This window comes from Trichoplax adhaerens, genomic scaffold, assembly GCF_000150275.1.
Source record: "Trichoplax adhaerens TRIADscaffold_9 genomic scaffold, whole genome shotgun sequence".
NCBI classification, from domain to species: Eukaryota; Metazoa; Placozoa; class Uniplacotomia; order Trichoplacea; family Trichoplacidae; genus Trichoplax; species Trichoplax adhaerens.
Window position 1 is genome coordinate 166,132 of NW_002060951.1, and position 21,659 is coordinate 187,790.

The 21,659-nt window shown below is 31.5% G+C and overlaps 3 protein-coding genes across 3 annotated transcripts; 2 read left to right on the forward strand and 1 right to left on the reverse strand.

Moving 5' to 3' along the window:
- Positions 1–376: 376 nt before the first annotated feature.
- On the forward strand, positions 377–3,983 carry TRIADDRAFT_58804 (uncharacterized protein; the record flags this gene model as incomplete). Its single annotated transcript, XM_002114828.1, has 4 exons — positions 377–441; positions 1,773–1,858; positions 2,208–2,255; positions 2,677–3,983. 4 exons carry the CDS (start codon positions 377–379, stop codon positions 3,981–3,983), a joined length of 1,506 nt encoding a protein of 501 aa, XP_002114864.1.
- A 3,812-nt stretch (positions 3,984–7,795) lies between these two features.
- TRIADDRAFT_58805 (uncharacterized protein) lies at positions 7,796–9,400 on the forward strand (the record flags this gene model as incomplete). Its single annotated transcript, XM_002114829.1, has 1 exon — positions 7,796–9,400. The coding sequence occupies one exon, from the start codon at positions 7,796–7,798 to the stop codon at positions 9,398–9,400; it is 1,605 nt and encodes a 534-aa protein (XP_002114865.1).
- Positions 9,401–11,693: 2,293 nt separating this feature from the next.
- Positions 11,694–21,206, reverse strand: TRIADDRAFT_58806 (uncharacterized protein; the record flags this gene model as incomplete). Its single annotated transcript, XM_002115017.1, has 22 exons — positions 11,694–11,926; positions 12,149–12,272; positions 12,416–12,524; positions 13,276–13,410; positions 13,795–13,913; positions 14,029–14,235; positions 14,392–14,484; positions 14,587–14,771; positions 14,887–14,971; positions 16,231–16,404; positions 16,651–16,860; positions 16,985–17,136; positions 17,254–17,331; positions 17,435–17,621; positions 17,844–17,895; positions 17,985–18,024; positions 18,066–18,127; positions 18,996–19,060; positions 19,148–19,282; positions 19,365–19,505; positions 19,660–19,763; positions 21,041–21,206. The coding sequence occupies 22 exons, from the start codon at positions 21,204–21,206 to the stop codon at positions 11,694–11,696; spliced, it is 2,856 nt and encodes a 951-aa protein (XP_002115053.1).
- Between the last annotated feature and the right edge of the window lie 453 nt (positions 21,207–21,659).

A 21,659-nucleotide genomic window follows, 5' to 3' on the forward strand; every position in this document is an offset into this window, starting at 1 on the left:
AAGGCGACAGCAGGAATAATGAGACAATAGCAGTTACTCTCATTTAAAGCAAATTTTAACGTATAAAGTAAATATTCTAGACTAATAAATCAGTACAACTTTTATGCTTTACATAGTCCAAAAGATCTTAACAAGGAAAATTTACGGACTACTGTAGCAAATATAATCCTCTTAATGTTAGTTTACTTGATTTAACAATAACTAAGATGAGTCTCGATCTTAGATGTTAAATCATTTACAATTCAGTTCAGAATCAAATGATAATGACAAAATTTCTACATATACGTCGGTGAAGGCAACTACGATAAATGCGACAAGTTATATTAATCCCATCATTAAGAGTGAAGATATTTGATTTTCATTTTCTAATTTTGACATGCACAATCGATGTATAGCTAGGGGAAAGCCTGAAAATGTTCGAAAAAAAGTCAGCTCTAAGAGGTTTGTAATACTTGAAACGTTTTCATTTACATTATGAGCGCAGGAAGTTAGATTTTAAACATATACTGTAGAAGCGCAAGGTAAATAACTTAAAATGTTTAACCTGAATTAGAAATGCAGACTAAGACTATACACTACAATTAATACGCCTACAGAATGGAGATACGTTTACTGATCTCACCAAATGTTAAAGCATCTTGACACACGGATATAAACATATAATATATCTAATCTAGTGCGAAATAATTAACTAGCAAATCCTATCCTATTACTTTGATAATACTAATGCTAAACTTAAAATGCTGATAGTTTTACATGTCGTCTAAGGCCATTTGAAAAAGGAAAGATTATGCGTGCAATTCTCGAATTTCTATAATCTTCAATAAAGTGAACGAGTATATAAGTTGATGTATTCATTTTATTTACAAAATAGTCTGTATATCAGAATGGCCGCGAATATAGCCTAACTCATTTACAAACTACGTAGTTATAGTATTTTTGGTTCATTTCCATACACAAATCATAAGTCTATTGATGATAGATTCATTCGCAGTAAATGTATCCTGACATACGAGTAGTAAGTGTAAGTTTTAACTTAGCCATAACTTGAAATTAAAACCTTATATGTAGTAAATTACTTCGGGAAGAATACTATAGCCTATTAATTACTGGCCTGCGCTTAGTAGTACATTTACCAAATTCTATTTCGTAATTTTAAAATTCTAAAAATCTGTCGTTACAAACAGTAATAGTAATTTAATTTAATGAATCAACGTCCGTTATTGAATAAGCCGAAATCCTTTCATTAGAATTTGTAAAAGGTCATAACGAAATTAATCATAAACAGATTAATTTGGTTATGATATATAGTTAAAACGGGATAAATTATCATTCGATCAAAATTCTATATAACCATCATCATAAATGAATCACGGCCATCAACTATCATAGAAACTGTTCCTTTCAATCCTAATAATTTTTTGTACTATAATTATTTACTGGTAAAATATTTTAGTATTACGATTATTTTTAGGAATAAAATTATCATTGGCCATAAAGCAAGACCTGTAGGGCTCAAAGTAGTAATTCATTGAGCTAAATCTTACTGCAATGAAACACAGCTTGAATAACTGCTGCTGCATTTTAGCATTTCTAGCATGAATTGTTTCAATCTTGAAACGGTCAGAATAATATATATTGGACTTACTTACAACTACCTAACTTTTAAGTCAGTCAATTTTATGCTTCTTCTATTAAAATGTATTCATTAAAAAATAACAGTTGGGTTTTATTGGTTAATTAGTATATTAACGTTGTGTTATTAACTATAGTACCAAAGGTAGCGTACGAAAATCTACGTTTGATAAATTATCCGGCTGGGAAACCGATTCAGATGAAAATTTGGCTTTCAAACTCGGTAAGTATCTTTAGTATCAAATTGCTCCAAATCCAAATCTAAACTCAGCGATATTAGATCCTTTTATCGCTATGTTAGCTTTATATTATAAATAAACAAAATCACTACTAAATGATTGATGCTTGAATAAATTAATTAAAAATATACCACAGCAGAATAGAATGTATGTGTAAAATACGAGCATAAAATCAAGCCGAAATATTAAAATTAAAATATCTAATAATTTTAATATCCAGTAATGAATGTTAGCATTACTTTTTTTTGAAAGTAAACATGGTATCTAAGACACAAATTTATGAGATTGTATAAATAAGATGAATATATTAATTTCTGATATTCGTCATTATAGAAATTGCAGAGTGGCAAAAAGATGGTAAAGGAAAATTGATATCGAATGGTAAGTTGATGACACTGGTGCAATGCGAAACTATCGTAAAGCAATCAATAGGTCTAGGCTATGATACCAAATAAACTAATATGAGTGTCTCACTCCTCGAAATAGTATAAAAATACATATAAGTACTTATGACGATATATATACGAGTGTATCAGCTACAGCTATATCCAAGAATGGACGTAGCCTAATCATTCTTTAATATTACATGCGTTAAATGATACTTTAAATGCAGGATAAATTTACACATATTACTTTACTCTTTTCAATCTTTGTTGCCATGTAAGAAATATTATGCGTATAGCACAAATTAATTAAACTACCTATATAAGTATATATATATATGAACGTGACCGTATGCGAAGTATACATAGTATTATAAGAAACTAATTAGTTTTCGTTCACTGAAACTGTCACTTTTTAGCTTATTCTGAAATTTGTCAGCTAGTTCAACTACTAACCCTTGAAGGCTTATCACAAGTATACAAAAATGACGTCATAGCAATTCTTGATGATAACAAAGATGATAGTAAGCAAAATCGTGAGGGTAACGACGATAAATTAAGTTATAATGCATCGGAAGAGCAGAGAAAATGTAACCAATCAAAATTTAAAGCCAATCTGGATAAGATTTATCAACTAGGTCAGCCTTCTAATGAGGAAAAAATAACAGATGAAAGTAGACCTGCGGCAAAGCAGAGTAAAAGTAGCAACTCTAAGTCGTTATCGAAGCATAATCAGACTAAATTGCAGGAACAAGCTGGGCCAGAGAAAAATTTCAACGTATCCCTTCCAAGTAGCAGTAGTGGATGTAGCATCAATTCTAATAAAAATAGTAATCGGTATAAGCTAAATGATGATATGGACCACGGTGATAAGAACTCTCAATCATCTAATTTAAAATCAAAAGATACTGACAAGAAAGTTAACGAAAGTGAGAAAATTAAAACCGAAATCGATGAATTGAAAGCTATAATTTCAGAAGGTACTAGTTGTAAATCACCATTTAGGCATGATTCTGTTGATTCTGAAAACAATTCTAACATTAGCTCATGTGGAGAACCGATAGAACTTGCAATTTGGCCATCAGAAAATAATAAAGAAAGAATATGTAGCTGTGATAAATGTGATAATTTCGCTCATAGCTATCCGTATTACTACTTTAAGCCATCTGTAGCAGGATCAAACTTAGTTATGAAACGAATATGCCCACATTCACGACCTATAACAGCATTAAATAAGTCACTCACAAATAACCAGCGAGATGATACGAAAAAAATTACGAACAAGATATCACGAGAAGATTTTCAAGCTATCATGGAAAACAAGCCTGAGCAAAATATCAAGCGTAGAGTGAGATCAGCTAACTCTTTAAATCCCTATCATGCCAGTAGCTACCCAATTCCTCCAGCCACCCCATCATCTTCACCTCGCCCTCATTTATTAATGACAAACCAGAAACGAAAGTTTTCAGCAACATTAGGCAGATTTATTAGCATAAGCAATCAGAATGATAAGACTAAATCAGATCAACAAATACTAGACCCCAGCCAATACCGAGAGAGGAATTATACAACTCCTTACCGCTTTAAAACCTTAATATCTGGCAATAAAGTACGGCTGCATCAATTGCGAATGAAAGCAAGTCCTTCCAAAAATTCTGTTAAGAAAATGTCTCCTAGTAGTCAGGAAATTCGTATAATCCAGGAACGTAAGGTAGATCTTACATGATTTAGATTTCCTTTTATTACTGGTAATAACTAACTAAATCGTATGACTTCATAATCAAATAAGTCATTAAACTGAATGCAAACAGTATGTACTAATGTAATACCAATAATTTCATTTATCATTAAACGTAGTTTCAAGAAATAAGGGGACAGAAACATCAAAAAAATTCACGAATCAATAACGTCAAGCATTTGCAGCCTTTCCAGCTTAAGAAACAAACGCAATCCAAAGCAACTATCAATTTTCGTAAACAGTAAATACTAAATACCCGTTAAAGTATAGGCGTGATTATAATCTTAATTATTCACTTATATTTAAATGATGCAAAAATCTACAGGTATTCATTCAAGAGCGAATTATCTTGGATAAATTTATATTTAGGGATAATAACTCTGATCAATCAATATCTTGGAGTGTTCATGGCCAATGTCAAGAATATTATTCATGCTACGTTATGCCATCAACGCTGCCTAGCCATAAGTTACCCATGAGGTATCGTATAACGTAAAAGCAAATCCTAATACCTTAACAATATAATTTGTTCCTAGCTTTTAGCAAATTTAATTAGTCCATAGAACCTTCATAGATCATTAAAGAAATTGATCTGTTTTCTAGGATATCTATCTACAGTAGCTTTAAGTGCAACTTGCAGTATAGCATTTCATATAAATTTATGCAATTCTTGTTGCCTATACTGTACGTATTATCTGGCATAATGTCGCCTTAAGGTGTAATGCTAAAATTTTATTTATCGACATTCAAGGCCAACTGCCTATCATGGATACTCTATTCCCTCACCTAGATGATAAGTAAACTGGTTATAGAATGGCACTGCCGTATCTTATAGATCTAGCCGTGGACCCTTCAATAAGTTCTCATGATATTATTTTACACTACTTATAGTAGACCTATTAAACTATTAGCTAAAAAATGTTATACGCCGGTTTAATAATGAATTATTCAAACGGAATCTTCGCAAATTTCTTTCTCAAATTAGAGCACTAGAACTTCAAGTTGATATGCCTTTTATTATATTATCAATAGTGTTAAGCGACGGTTTAATAATAAATTATTCAAACGAAATCTCCACAAGTTTCTCAACTATTTCTTTCTTAAATTAGAGCACTAAACCTTCGAGTTGATATGTCTTTCATAACCAATAATTCATTTGAATTCTTTATTAATCAGTCAGTGACTACATGTAAGAGTATCTTCACAAGCTTTAAATTATAAGTAATCACTTTACTTATCATATTTAAAAATGAATCATTAACGGTATCTCAATACTATTGTTATGGTTTCAATTAAAACGCTTGCGTAAAAATTAGAGCACGTCTTCAGGATATTATCATATTATCAGGAAATGAAATATAAATACAAAAAAACAGATCTTATCATAATTTGCTAATAATTCGATAAACTAATTGAAAATATCTATGTTTAAAAATTCAATCGCTAACGGTCATATCACATTCTATCAATGTGCTTCCGTAAGATAAAGATATATTATTATAAATATTGAACTAATGTTAACGAAATCTTTTTGATGCTATTACCATTACGAAATCAAAGCTATACTTCTCTTTCATCCTTTTTACTTCCTTTTATCCATTACCATAATATAAAATTAATGCTACCTTAAGAACTATGTCACCACTTACAATATTTAAATGTTTATTATATTTTAATAACAAATCTTCTATGATCTTGGGAAAATACTTTTAAAAGATCGGAATAAAGGGCAAGTCATCTTGCATAATGAAATGACAAATTTTTATCGTGCAATCCTGCCGATTCTAATTTATGATTTTATTATGTCTCTCTTTTATGATAAGAAGAAATTCCATAAAGAGTTACAAATTTAATAGATTGGTATTAGAAAGACTAATCAGGGTGTAGCTTTCACAGACCATTTACGCATTTCTCTCTCAGCTCAAGTCTGTAGATAGCTATTATCATAGCGCATGTAAGTAATTAAATTCTCACATGTTGAGCTGAGCTCATACTAACCGAATTCAGACTAAAATGACTGATTTATTTACTAAGATTGCTACTCTATATAGCGGACCTGCTTGAACTAAAATATCGTAAAGAGGCTCTAGAGCAGCTGCTGCTATTTCCTCAAAAGTACCCTTTGTATGTGTGTAGCAGTTTCAGCTAATTACAGTAGTAATTGAAGTATGGCAGCATTAAGACGTAGAATAGTCTACTATACTTATAAGGTAATTTCATGATTGCTGATGATGAAACGGTGTAGTTATACTATTCTTACAATGTGTGTATATACGGCCGCAGTAGTCGGATATGTGAGGCGATGTTTTTGTGCAGCGTCTTGATATAACTGTTAGATAATATGGAATTGGTATCGGGAGACGAAGTCGATTATCCGATTTATCGTAGGCGCTTTCGACTGTTATTATGAGGGAAGAAAAGTGGATTCTTCTCTTGTCAAGCGTTCTATTAATAAACGGATATTTTTAAGGTTAAACACGGTGTTTGTCTGATCTTGTGTCACGTTAGAGATTTACTCAATTTTAATAACTCAGATTTTGAGTTAGACGATTGCGAATCTAAGGGATTATAAAACCCAAGCACTACATAATTTGGCGCCGCGAGTAACGTAGTTATTCTGTGTCATAGATACTGCACTAATCTTAGTACTTTTGAGGAGGGAGGGAGCGTTATGGATTTATTAAAACGAGCACTGCACGGCATATATGACTATAAAATAGAGAGACAAATAGGCTAATTACGAACATCTAATACCCAACAAAATCTCATACAGAATTAACTTAAAAGAGACTTTTGATATTTATGTACCTTTCATCGATAAAATTTGATAACTTTATAGTCATAAATTTGATATTGTCCGTAAAATACTTCCTTTACAGCATCCTTTAGATCTGGTACTGTCAACTCTCATACTTTGATTAACAAATTAAATTTTTGTGTTGCAATATTCTTTAATTAGCTTTTAATAATAATTATAATCGTCGCAACTATGAAACTTTATCAATATTGGGGCAATCTTGTACGTCTGATTAATAAATCGTTAGATATGTTAAATATGACTAATTAGCGGAATTATTGCACTAATCATATTCTATATTTCGATACTGTCCTAATGAGTCATTCTATTAGACTATTTATCAATTAATTGATATAACGTAAGTCGATATGAAAATACGTACTTAGCTATTAGTCCAGTAACTATGATATCTCGTGGGCAATCTTTAAGTGTTTAAATACTGTCTTGACCATCTGATTTACGATCTGGGGTTTAAGCTAGTACGTATACAGCGGAATATTATCTCGATTAAAGAATCTATTGATACCATAGCTTGAGCAACATCCTTAAAAGTCATATTCTAATTCTGTCCTAATTAGACAATCTATTACTTGTCATATGTGTAAGGTCAGCTCTTTAAATAATAGAACACTGACTCAATTAGCAATCTATTTTAAAAATCTCGAGGTCAATCTTCAATGCTAGTATGCTATTTTGGTCATTCAATTTATCATTCGCGATATCTCAATACGTATCTTTCGAATCGGTTTTATAATATCATCTTCATCAGAAGATCAATTTTATAATAGGTTCATCAAGATTAATTCTTTACATATAGAAACACTATCTGGATTAACAAACCTATTACGTACACTATCTCAAGGTCAATCCTACAATATTGAAACACCATCTTGATTATTCAATTCATTACTTATAACATCTACATTCAAAACGTCCATTTTCGAAGACTGCTTGATTTAATGATTCGAGGGCATTCCGTTTATTTTACCTTGTAAGGTAGAAAATGGATACGCCGAAATCAATTTGCAGGACCGAGACCATCTATAGAAATAAGGATATTGTTAATGTTTTCTTTACAATGATTGAAGAATGTAATGGCGATCAAAACACAGTTCGTCGCTATCGTTGTAGCTGCGGAACAATTCGCAAGCAAAATACTCGTTATGGCTACACTAATTTAATCAATCATATTTACCGTAGTCATGTAGATTGGCGCGATGTCATGGCTTCAGTTTATGGCTACTATACTTCCAAAGATAACCGAAAATCCATTTCCAATCAATTCCTTAATAATGCTTTTGTGTGGATTGAATGGATAGTAATGGAAAATCGAGAAATTTGGCTATCAGAAAGTAAATGGACCAAAAAAAATACAATGTTAAAAGATGTTTCCACAACAATTATTATAAAATACATTGCACTACTAGCAAATGAAGTTGAAAAGATTTTGACGCAAAATTTATCTGATCGCTTAGGCATTGTAATAGATGATAAAGTAGATGATTCTAGTCAATACATTGCAATTTATGCCTTCAATTCACAGCAAAATCAAGAACAAGAAAATCCAGAAAAACATCCACAACTCCATTACTACCTATTAGATATATTACATCCAATTGTTCACGACTTATCGACAGAAAACTTCCGTAATTTAATCTGTTCCATCCTGCACCGTTATTCCAAAGATTTCAGTTGCATTTCCTATTTTGTAGGTGCAACATGCGAGAAGAATAAAGCCCTTGCTGAAAGTATCGGTAAACCGTTAATTGCTTGTGCATGTTACCGTTTAAACTTAGCTATTAAACACTACCTAGGTGAAGAACAGTCCTTAATTAACCGTCTATTAGTCTTTATGACAAAACTAAACAATACCAAGATGATGGCATCGTTACAAAGAACTGGAAATTTGGCTGTCATATTAAGTAAGACGATGCAATGGTCATCCACCTTTCAAATGATTAGTCATTATTTCGAGTTAAAGCCCTATTTAGACCTTCAAGATCCTGAGTTAGCCAAGTTACTGCCATCGCCTAAAGACGATGTTAAGTTAACGGAAAAGATGAAAGATTTAGCAGCATTTGAATCAGTCTACCACAAATTACTCTACTCGCGTGATATTGATCATAATACTTTACGACAATTATTTGACGCCTTGATCCGACAATTCCCTCAACTCGACCTCTACCTAGCCGCAGATTCAGTGTGTGTTTATAGTGTTGCTTTTGAAACAGGAATTGCCAAAATTATTACGGGACAAGAACGGAGTTTGACAAAAGATGAACAGGAGGTTTGCCAACCCTTTAGAGTTACAGACGATACTGCGGATAAATCTGCTATGGATTCTATTATAAATGATAACCTCTCGTTTGCTGAGAAGGTCTTGTCAAAGCAAACATCGAAGGTAACGAAGTCTTCCGCATATGAAGATGTATCTTATATACCAGTTATGTCCACTGTAACTCAGCAATTAACCCGTAATAATATCATTGATCTAACTAAGAGCAATGATGTCATGAATCCCATTTACTTACGGTGTATCTTTCTAAAGCTGAATCGCCGTTTGTGGGATTTACCATTACTCAAGAAAGTAGTTCACAGATCAACTTAACTGAAATATAAGAGTCCAGAAAGCTTGCTCTGTGGCTTACTCTGTGGCATCATTTTCTAACCTAATATATAAATCTGTAAATTGTCAACAGTAATCAATTTATAATTAATTTGTAGGGGAAATCTAGCTATATAATTTACTAGCTCAAATTAATCAGTTTATTGATTCATTTACAAGCAAAATCAGAATCTAAGGTCTACAATCACAATACTGGTATGTTATTCTGCGCTATTGAAAGATGTGGTGCAAGAATCTGTAATAAAATCAAGTTAACCAATGAACTTGCTCTACTTTAGATATCGCATATTCGAAACTTGGCTTATAAATCGCTGGTTTATGTAATTAATTGATTCCTTACAGGTATATGAATCACTGATATATTATTATCTAACATGATGTACTCATCTATTTACAGTAGAAAGGAAAACTGATTCATCTATTGATAGTAGTAGGAAAAATCGAAAAATCACGCTATTTAATTTACTGGCTCTCGTAAATTCTTCTGCATTTTCTTTAGATTTGATGTTAGAATTAGTTGATGTAAAAATTTGTCTGTTGATAGTGGAAATTAATTGATTAATTGGTTAAGTTGTACGTAAATTAGGATCTCGAGATATGAGATACACTTTAGCTTGTGTTACTGAACGCTACCTTTTAACTTGATTTAGTTTAATATAATCCTATTGTATCGTATACTTATTTTAGTCACAAGGAAAAAATTATAGCATAAAATTTATTAACCCTCACTGGGTGAAAAAAAATCGCAACGTTAGTGTTAAAGTAACAGATAAATTTACTAATATTACAACCAAGCTACCACAAAATTGATTACCATTGAATTTTCATAATCACTAATTGTCGTAGTAAAAATAAACTTCTAATTTGACTACATTGCTCGGTATGTCCTATTTCGAAATGTACATTAAATCAAAGCATAGTACATCACAAATAGAAATCCTTCATTTCGTTTCATATTGCTTCTTATAGCATTAAACCAATTTTTTCGATGCAAGTAAAAAGCAAATTAAGCGCCACATCAAATTACAACCACAAAATGTAATAAAATGTTATCAGATTAACTTCAGATTTGTAATCATGTATACTTATCGAGACGAAAAGCGATATCGATATCATTAAATCAACTTTACGTTATCACATTTGATTTGCTAGGTAGCATGAACTACATAGGCGAAAAAAATTGATAAATATCATCGGATTAATCTTAAGCTACTCTATACAATCTAATAATTGTTGCAAAAAACGGAAGATAAAAATCTTATTAAATAACTTTAGACGACAGTATTAAACTAGATTCATAATCTATTTCATCAGGCTATTAAGACGAAAAATCTTTAAATATCATTGTATCAATCTCAATACATCCTACTTGATTCATTAGCTGCTACACCGGGCTATTTAAACAAAAGATGTTCAAATAGTACTTTATCAACAAACGACTATCCTATTCGGTTGAAGAAATATTTTATCAGGTTAATAATGCTTCAATATTAATAGTATTAGCTCAGTTTCAAATTATCTCATCTAGCTTATAATCTAGTTAAGAATGCGCTACGTTCAAATTCTATTTGACATAAAATTAATTAATTGGATAAGCCAAAGTTAAAATTCAGCCAGTAGACAAATAGGGATAGCTGAGATTTTCGTCGACAAATCTATCATAAGCTTAGTTAAATCTTCAGTATTCTACAGAAGTATCTGTGACTAAATCTTTCTATATGGGCTGTTATGAAATGAGATTTTAGTTAGTTATGTTGATGCAGTCTCTATAGTATTAGCTCACTACAACTTTAACTTATTCTGTTTGACTATAGTAGCACAATCATTTAGGCATAAAATTTGCAGTATGTAAGTTCATAGAAGAGATTATTGATTAAATAGTTGCCTGAATGCATTCTGATGTGTTATCATTTGTTATGAATTACATATCGGCTGTTATCCTATTTGCAACAATACTATCGCATTCGTTGGTATTAGCAATATGCCGCTAGTAAACCGTTAGCTTTGTTCGACTGTATAACGGTATAGTATGGACAATAAAGTTTAATTCAATACTCTAGCTCTACTGGACTCGTCTGGAGATTTCTAGCAAATCTTCCTTGTTAAAAAGTGCAAGATTTTCGAAAACGTAACAATGGCATTATACAGGATGAAGTAATTGGCTAACATTTTACTTCCGGAGACAAGATGAATATCCTATCAGCCCGAAGTAGATAGAAACAAAGCCTCAAAATATAGAAGAAATGCCCATTTAAAGTAAGAAAAGATTGTAAACTTAAAATCTTTCTGTAGTAACCCAATGGGTATCTGGATTTCTTTTAAATTGATCAACCCAAAACATAATCTTTTCTGCAGTCAGAGGATATTCTTTATCCTCAACTTCAATTTCTTTCTCCATTGAGAGTGGAGGATAAAATGCAGCACGCCTATGATTATTCCAGTATAGAATGCAAAGACGAGGATAGCGATAAAGTAGCGGTTTGAAATCATCGCCATAGATTCGGTATTCTGTCAAAATTAATGGATAATATGATTATGTATGCTAGCTGAAGCAGTCTTTCAGATATGATAAGGGCACATATTACAACATTTATCTTGTCGCGCAAAAGATTGATTAACGCGGATCGAAATGTTACGATAGCTTTAGTGAATATTGTATATCAATAAAAATGATAAGCTACGAGTGTAGTAAGACAATTATAATTAGCTCTTGAAATCTATCCAGCTTACTCTTTATTTGTTCTTTATGATAGCCAATGGGAACAAACTGTGAAGCCCAAGTTGGAAATTCTTCTACGTTTAATAAAGTAATGGCAACTTTTTGATATAATGCATAGGCAGCTTTTAATAATTCCTATTTGTCGAGAATAGTATTAAATTAAAATAAATTATAATAAAGCTTTATTAAGTATTAGTAGGATAAAAATGATAGACTATATGGATAAATGAGGGCAATAATCAGAATATACGACTGCACTTCTTAAAAAAATAACATACCTTGTAAAATGTACTTGACTCTTGAGAATCTACTTCATTGACTATAGCAACCAGAATTGGCTCATCAGGAGCAAATGCAGCATGATAACCTGCGCCTTTACTTCCAATTCTAGTATGATATGAAATAATACATAATTGAATTTGGGTTAATGAATCTTCATCAGCGTTGTCTATATAAGCTAATTATGCCCGAACTATGATTTAAAAGGACTTAAGTTAGTGTTAACTCAATTTACATCCCTTTATAAATGATCTATCTTATCGAAATTATACCAAGTGAGCCAGAAATGAGCAAATTTACGTTAATCTATTTAGATGCCTATTAAACTGATCATGTACGATGTTATGTTTGACCATGGACTATTAGAAGAAGACTAGGTCTTCTTCCAGTAGTCCATGGTTTAACTAACAGCAACAAGACTCGACTAAAAATATCTACTAAAATCAACATTAATCCACTATTTTTACTGATAGAATCTGATTCTATTCAGCTAAAAGCTAAGAAAAATAATTTATAAATAAATCAAAAATTAACATTAATCTAATCTATGCCTTACTTGAAACTGATTTAATCCACGATTTAATGTAATGCTAGTTATGTTAAATTAATATTATAATCCATTTTATAGGCATACTATATGCAGGCTTATTAAAAGCTATGGTAAATAGAATAAGCTAAATAAGCATTTTTTTGAGGATTGAAAAATTGATCAAATTGGATTTAAGATTAAAAATAATGAGCTAGAACTGCATTAATCTTTTTCGGGCGCAAACTTGATCTGCTTATGTCTAAGTTAAAATATTACAATAAAAGCAATATTTGCGGCAGCTGTATTTCAACTAAATATAGTATTACTTACACTCTTCTGATATGGAAAGATTCCAAAGTAATATGAGTTATAGGCAGTCTCATATGATCAATAACAAAAGATACAATATGATCTGTGCACTGAGGGTAATTATCTTCACAGCGAATTTTTGGAGAAATTTTATATCTGAAAGATGAGTAAATTTTTAAATTAGATAAAAGCTTTAACAATTAATTATCCCCGGTCATAATGACTAGCTATTTAGATTTCTTGAAATAGTGTATTGTTTTATATCGGGAAAGTAAATAAAATCACTAGAGGACACATCAATTTCCTATTGTTAGTGCTTATGATTGAGAGCAATTTGAGGGTTTTAAAGAAAGTACTAGGTTAGGTAGCAGCTTTAAAAATTTAATTTTTCGTTTTGTTATCTAGATACCTCTTTTGATGAGACTTCTTCTAAACTAGATACTATTAATAATTAAATTTATCTCTTTATCTCTTTATCTCTTATGTGATTATCGAAAGTGTTAATATCATTTCATCAACAAACAGAACTAAACTACTTACCTGTGAGGAGCATGAAATCGATGGATCGCATTCTTACTTTCATCTTCAATCGTTTCGGCAATGGAACGGCCATGCGTAATAATATTAGCAGTAACCTGATCTTTTCTCTCCATATTAATCTAATTATTAATTCATTTTGTCACATTTTTATCTATGTCATAAGATTCCTTCCCCATATATTAGAAGGATGTGAAATCTTTTACTGACATGTTAATAAAATTTTATTTACTTTACCTCCGATATAGCCATTGGGTTCTGACCATCACTATCTAACCAAGCAATTTTGTTACTTCGCTTATAATAGCAATCGACTTGCCCGTATATCCTTTCACAAGCTAGTTGGAAACATTTTAATGGATACCATGTCTTCTTTTGGCTGTATAGAAAACTTTTAGCTCTATTTTGGGGATATACCGTAGCTACTAGTCGCACATCTTTGCTCTAAAATTACATTGCAATGTAAATATTATTAAAGCAAAGCTGGTAACTAACTTAAGCTTTCCTCTCAGCTATCATAAATTGCATTTCATAACAAATAAAACTCAAGATATCCTACAGTTGACCTATAATTGTATTTTATAACTACGTATAAATTACCATAGCAGATAGTTTTACTTTGTCCATTCGACTTTTCCATGGCATTGTGTTAGATATTGTAGACTTGGAAAACCAATCCATGACATACTTAGTCTGTCAGATTAAATAAGAAGAAAAAAGCATTAAATCAATTATAAAATTCATATTTATATGATGTACCTAGATAAGATCAAATATAGGCTAGAGAATGTTTACCTCAATGGGTCCATGGTAATCCAGTCTTATATATGGAGAATCAGTAGCAGCCTTTGACAAACATTCCTCCGCTCGAAACCATCCAAAGCTGCGAAAAGCTGACAAAGACGGAAAACCAGACACTCCATGACGTTGGCAACTCAGTGGATCATGATCACAATTGATGATATATATGGAAGCATGATCTAATTGGGGTAATAATATAGTGCAAGTGTAATCAGGATGCAGCTAATAATAATATTTTAGCAGATTGCTATAATAACTAGAGTATAAAATTAAGAATTAAGGATTTATTCTTACCCATATGTTGTACTAATTTGGCGATATCTTGAAAGGTTTGCGACTTTTTTTTACAGGATTTGCAATCATTCTTAGTAAAGATAACCTAAATTTATTGGAGTCATAATAAAATTATAACCCTTGAAACGCTACAAGCGCATTAGCTGGAGAGGTATTAACGTAAATCCTATAGACAAGTATCTGGTATAACGCATATAGTTTGTTAACGTAGATTCTACAACTAAGATCTACCGTAATATATACAGTTTAGGATAACTTTAGCCATGTCTCGATTATTCAAAACATAAATCGCTGACTGTATTTATTTAATCATAATTGTTAATGGCGAGAAAATTAAACGAATAAAGGTGCTTTAAATATCAACGGAAGTCAATTCAGCTGATGCTAATGCTTTAGGATTGATTGCATTATTTTATGTGTTTGTTCATTAACTGTATAGGTGTCATCAATGAGTACCTAATAGCTGATATATTTATTTAATTTAAATCTACTAAAATCAGCTATGTTTTAGAATTAATTAACTAACTAATATCAGACAAGCTGGTTTTAAAGTATCAGAAACGAGTTATTCAATTGAAACAACCTATTGACGGTGTTAAATAACGTAATGGTAAAAATAATTGATATCTGAACTTAAAGTTGTTATGATAAAATTAATTTACTATACGCGGCAGCATTATTTACCATTTAAGAACTTATTGTCGATAGCTATGTAAGAATCGCTACGTTAAATTTAAATCTATCAATATCTGAAATTTAGTAGGAGCCATTCAATTAATTTCAAAGTATTAGTACTGAGGTATTCTATTAATTTAGCCAGGGCATTGAAGCAAAAACAGCTTGTAAGACAGTGTAATATTGTATTTTAAGTTGATGATATATTTAGTAATGTCTACCGTAGGTGTTGTGTTCAACATGTGATAGATATTCTCGTTAGAGGCTTAAGTATTAAATATAGCTAGCTTAGTAACTGTAATCCTTTTAAAGAGGAGCGCTACAGTACTCACACTAGAGCTTCACATGAAAGGTGTAAACTATCCTGTATTTGAGATGCTAATACTGAAGTGTGTAGTAAGTAAGGTGCTAAGACTGTAAACGCGGAAAAGTATATAAGCGAGTAGTTTTGTATAGTAAGATAGTCCTTTCTCGTTAGAGGTCCTCAGCTAATAGATTACGTTGTATCTTCGTAAAGGAGGTTTTGTTCAATAAATCTTAATTTTCTAAAGTTTTGAAGATTCTTGATCTATCAACCTCACACTGCTCAAAGCCATTAAAATGATGTAAATTAAAGTAATGAAAGATTATAATACTAATTTAGAGCTGTGGTGATTGCTAATGCCTTACCAAAGATATTGCAACATTGTGTTGATCATTAGAACGCGATATTCCAGGATAGAAATTTGTTGGCAATTTGGATCTTTCAATAACTTCCTGCCACAAATTATCTGTTATAATTGGAATTCGACCAACGGTCTTAAATTGGAGTGTTGGCATATCAGTTGACTTTGCATATTTCTCCTTCAATTAGCGCGATAGCAACGAAACCGGACAGAAAAGTAAAGAATAAGGGAAATTGAAAGAAAAGTATCCAATATACGAACATATTGATTATAAGAACGTTGCAATTTAAACATTTATTACAGTTACTTGTTAGACTATAATAAATTGAAATAAGAAAAAGTTACAGCAATATACAAGTTAAATAGCTTAAAGTAAGGTAAAAAGTTCATCAGATGAATATATTCAAATTAATTTAAAATTTACCATCGTAAGTTTTAATATTTTGGCTTTCGTTGTAAAGTTAGATTTCTTCCTTTCTAGCATTTTTGCCGAATTATGAGCTGTAATCAAATTTTCTGCCAGATGTAACTCTCGACGCTTTCTGTCTAATATTTTTATAGTCGCTTTACAAGGCACAATTACTGATCTATTAACACTACCAAAATCTTTCAAAGCTAACACTGAACAGTTTACCTAAAAGAAAAGAACAGTAGTGTAGAAATACCCATCTTTGCCTCAATGCAATTATCACGATATCTTAACATTAACATTTATTTTAAGATATATTAAACTACTTGAGTATAAATTAAAATCTTACGCTCCGTAGCCTAGTTGCCAATCTAAAATGACATGGAGTTACTGAATCTCCAACTCCATCATGGAATGTGACATCAACACGCTTAGCGAAATCGTAAAGAGCATATGGTGTTGGCATCGTATCAACCAGAACTTCATGTCGAATTTTTGCCTCTAAATGATAGAAAAGTCCGATAAAAACTTATATTCTAACTATTTCAAAGGTAAAAAATAAAATTGAAATCTTTTATATCAACATTTTTTAGTAATAATTAATCGTAGTCAAACTACCTTTATTATCAAATGTCTGCCAAAATAGCATCGTAAATGGCAAAATTTGTGTCGCAGCAGGAGGAAACTTCATTACAACTACAAGGCAGAGCAGATCGAATTCGAAATGATAATAAGGTCAATTACGGTAACATAAGGAGCAAGTAACAGACAAACTCTTTAAACATTTTTCATCGTTTACCATTTCGATTGTCATAAATATTAACCATGCCAAATCGCACATTAGAGCCAAAAGTAGAGTAAATTTTATGGGATTGCGATAGGCTAGCGATCATTTTAATAATGTTTTGCCCCCAATGAGCATAAAAGCAAACGACGAAAGGCTTATAAGTCCGAGTCGGTGTCAGCACTTCTTTCTTAAAATTACCCTTGAATAAGATCAGAGATCAAATACTTAATACTTATCTTATCTCCCAATAGGAGACATAGAAAAACAATGATTGCAATTTAGAGAAATTTTCCGATACTTAAAGCGCCATATTTGAAATGATAGAAAGTGTTACACTGATTATATGATATCGAAGCACAATCAGAGTCACTTCCCATTTACTCGTAACACAATGTTACATAAAAATTATACCCACACTTACTTCATTCAGAACGATTAATTTGCTCTTATAAGCCGTCATAAATAAATTAATCCTATTAATGTTGATATTGAATTGTCCTGTTAGCTTCAGTAAAGGCCGCACATTTTGTAGACCTGCAGCTGTATTGCAATGTATAAATACCATTCAAGAAATCCTTTCATAATATAAAATCGAGCTCGATCTGCAGTAAATAAGAGAAAATTTAGGAATTCAATCTCTTACCAGAATTATTTAGGAATAATAAAGTCGGAAAGGTATGGATACCAAATTGCGTGATCAGCTTACTAAATAAATTTCGAAGGAATGAGATAATTAATTTACTAGATGGAAACATCAAAAATATGCGAAAAAGACTGTAATTTAATAACATTTAGAGAAATGAAGCATTGTATCATCAATAGATTAAACTTCTTGAATTAAAGATAATTTTACTAGGATTGCTTTTTAATGACATTGTAGATTCATAAGCTAATACTGTTATATGATCATGCCGCAATTGATGATTGTGAGATGAAAGGAAAAACTAAAATACATGGAAAGACAATAATAATCTGAAGATATGCTGGTGCCTACTGAGTCTCATATTAAATCACTTTCTAACAGCATCTAGCCGTAACCCAATTTCTCGTAGGATTACTGTTGTTAATGCATCTTAGATAGTAATGCTAGCACATAAAACTCAGAAATGCGAATCCTGTTGGAATCTATTAAGTCGATGTAAACTGATTAATCCATCGGCTTCGGAGGTATAATAACATCCTTAAAGATGAAAAATTGCCAGTGAAAATAATTTAAATAGATTTAAATCAGATGCGAACGTATTTAGAAGGAGATACTCAATATCAGATAGTAGCTATATCTCATTTCCCATAATTTGTTAATTCGAAATCAATGGATCAGATAGGTGCTAAAAATTGGTATAGCTACATAAAGGAGAGTAATAGTAGCGTGCATAAAGTTTATTAAAAGAAAATTTCCATCAAGAATCTTTAAATACCATAATTTTAAAAGAGCCTTATTAACTGACGACAATAAAAGATAAAAATGATTAGGATACCTTTAACTAACTGAGTAGCGTTTATTTTAACTTAGATTTAGCTTTAAGAATCGATTACAATACAGATCAGTTAACGTTTCCATTAACTTCAGTACCTTCCATCTTCGTTCAGGTGGTTAACGATATAGAAGTGCAAGCTATCTTTCCATCTAGCTTGTGCCTGTCAGATTCAATAAAAACTTTGCAGTTATAATAATAGCAATGACGTGTCTTAGGTGAGCTAAATGATATTATACTATCTATGTACCTGAAATAAAACGTTATCTACTATCTTGGGTTCATGTAATCCAGTAAATGCCAGCAATGTTACACCTTTCTTGGAGAATATTTTATCAGTATTGCCTATTGTATTGGCCTTTAAACTTCTCTTAAAAGCTTTCGACTGTCGTACGAGTTCAAAAATAATCCAAATAAAGGATTAAAGTTGATATTGCCTTTATTACAATGCAACATTAAGTACTTACCATATTCATCAAATACTGGTGAAAATGGTTCTTTGCATATTGATATTTTGTGTTGTTATAAACATTAGGAATCATTAATCCGATATGGCATGCCAGTGATGGGATAGTAGATGGCATCATAGAAATATCCGATACTTCAAGCTGTGTATAAATATAGGACATTTTTTTAATTTTTAATTAATTAATTAGATATCGAATTACACAGGCATTATCTTTTTCATGTATCGAATTTATACTGGTTTAAAAAGGATACTTCATATTATATGCTTATTCTACGAATATTACTACATCATACATGATCAAGTTCTACAATTCCATAGTTCCATCTTGCATACGGCATTTCTAAAGAAATTTTCTTCCAAAATTCTGCGAATTTAGCGGATAACGCTGATTTCGTAACTATATCAATGAAGAAGACGAGAAATTTACCTATTACCGCATATTGATACAGGATTATTTAACACTCAATTGTATACTGAAGTTATGTTAAGACCTATTTCTATCACTGATGAGGGAATACTTTCTGCATGATTTATAGATTTGATTTTAGAAACTACAGTAATAAGTAATTGCTTTGGCACCAGCAAATTAAGGAAGGCAGTATTAGGAGAACGAAAATTATGGCGAAATAATTTGCACTATAAATGTCAGCTGTCAAATTATATTGCTTCAATAAATCAAGAAACCTGGACACTTTTCAGCTACGATATCTGAAACCTTCATTTATTTCTAAAATGATTATGAAGTATACTTTATATCTATCCTTCTTTCTCCAAGCAAAGAACATATTAATGTATCTTACTTTGTTGCAACCTTATTTTAAATCCATACTGAATTCATTATATACGAGCATACGGTATAAATGCTTGTCGTAATATAGGCTTATCTTTTTATTACAAATGTTAAAGTAATTTCTTATGTTATTAAACTCTAACTCTGTCTCTACTCTTATCAAGAACTCTTTCTCTCTGCATTTTCCCGCTTTCTTTCCACACGTAAGCATGTTTAAGCAATTTCTATGATCTTACAATCCAACTCGTATATGAAATATTAGCCTTACATCAGCGAATTCAAAATCTAAAATTGATTGCTCTCTGTATATTCGTGTTCCATACAAGTCGATCAGCATTTTTTAATTCTTATTTACGTAAAGCCAATATTATGACAATAAAATTGTTTCTCTCTCATTCCAATATGTCAGCTTTCCTTCCATTTACGACTTGTTTACGCATTTTTTATGTTCCTGTAATCTAACACTTTCTTTATACACTAACTATTAACACTATGTCAACTTGCCTAATATCCATTTAACTTCCCTGCATATATCTGAGTAAACTATTTTCTTGTAAACGTATGTTAATACGAATCTTATAATATTAAAACCTAACTCTCTTCTCACTCATTCTGCAATCATTGGCTTTTCCTCTGTACGTAACATGGTTACGTATTTCTTATAAATGTTATAACTTAATCCCATATCAATTCCTCTATCCACTCTCTATTTACAGATTAGATTTCTTCTGCACGTAATAAATTTATACACTTCTTCAAGATATTAGAATCTAAAATTATATCTAGCTCTGAAATTTCCACAAACGAGTATATCAACTTTTTCTGCCACTACAATCTTGTTAACATCTTCGTTTACATGAAAAGCAATCAAAAATTGAACTTACCTCCTTGTTGTTTACGTATATAGACTGCACATGTTGGCGTTGTCGTTCTGACATTTAGCACATGTGTTTTTAACTCTGAAATGGAAATTTTCGGCAGCTCAACTGTATAAGCGAGCTGAAAACTGAAAGCTATCAGGCCAATAATCATAAATATTGAAGACGCCATATTGATTATAGCCGGTATACTGGTATATAATTGCCACTTGATGGCATCATCCGTGATTCCAGCTAGACTCAATTTCGATTACGCATGCGCCCGGCCTTAGAGCTTTCTTTCGCTGCCTTGGATCGATTGCCTAGCAACCGAAAAGGAGGAAAGGCAGAGCCAACTCCTATCAACTAGTCATAATATTAATAGATCTCGATGGATAGAGACATTATAATACTAATATGCTTAATGTACATCATGCTGACTTGAGTAAAAGGGAAATTAAATCGTGTTATATGATGCAAGTAACGACCAATTACCTCTACAGAAAGTAATATTGAAGAAAGAATTAAATTCTCTCTACAAAGTGCGATCACTGAATTGATCATTTGAGCCAATTACTTAACCTTTATTGTATCGATTCTAGCTAGGCAATAGCCAAGTCGCATGATGATGGAGTTAATGGTTTTT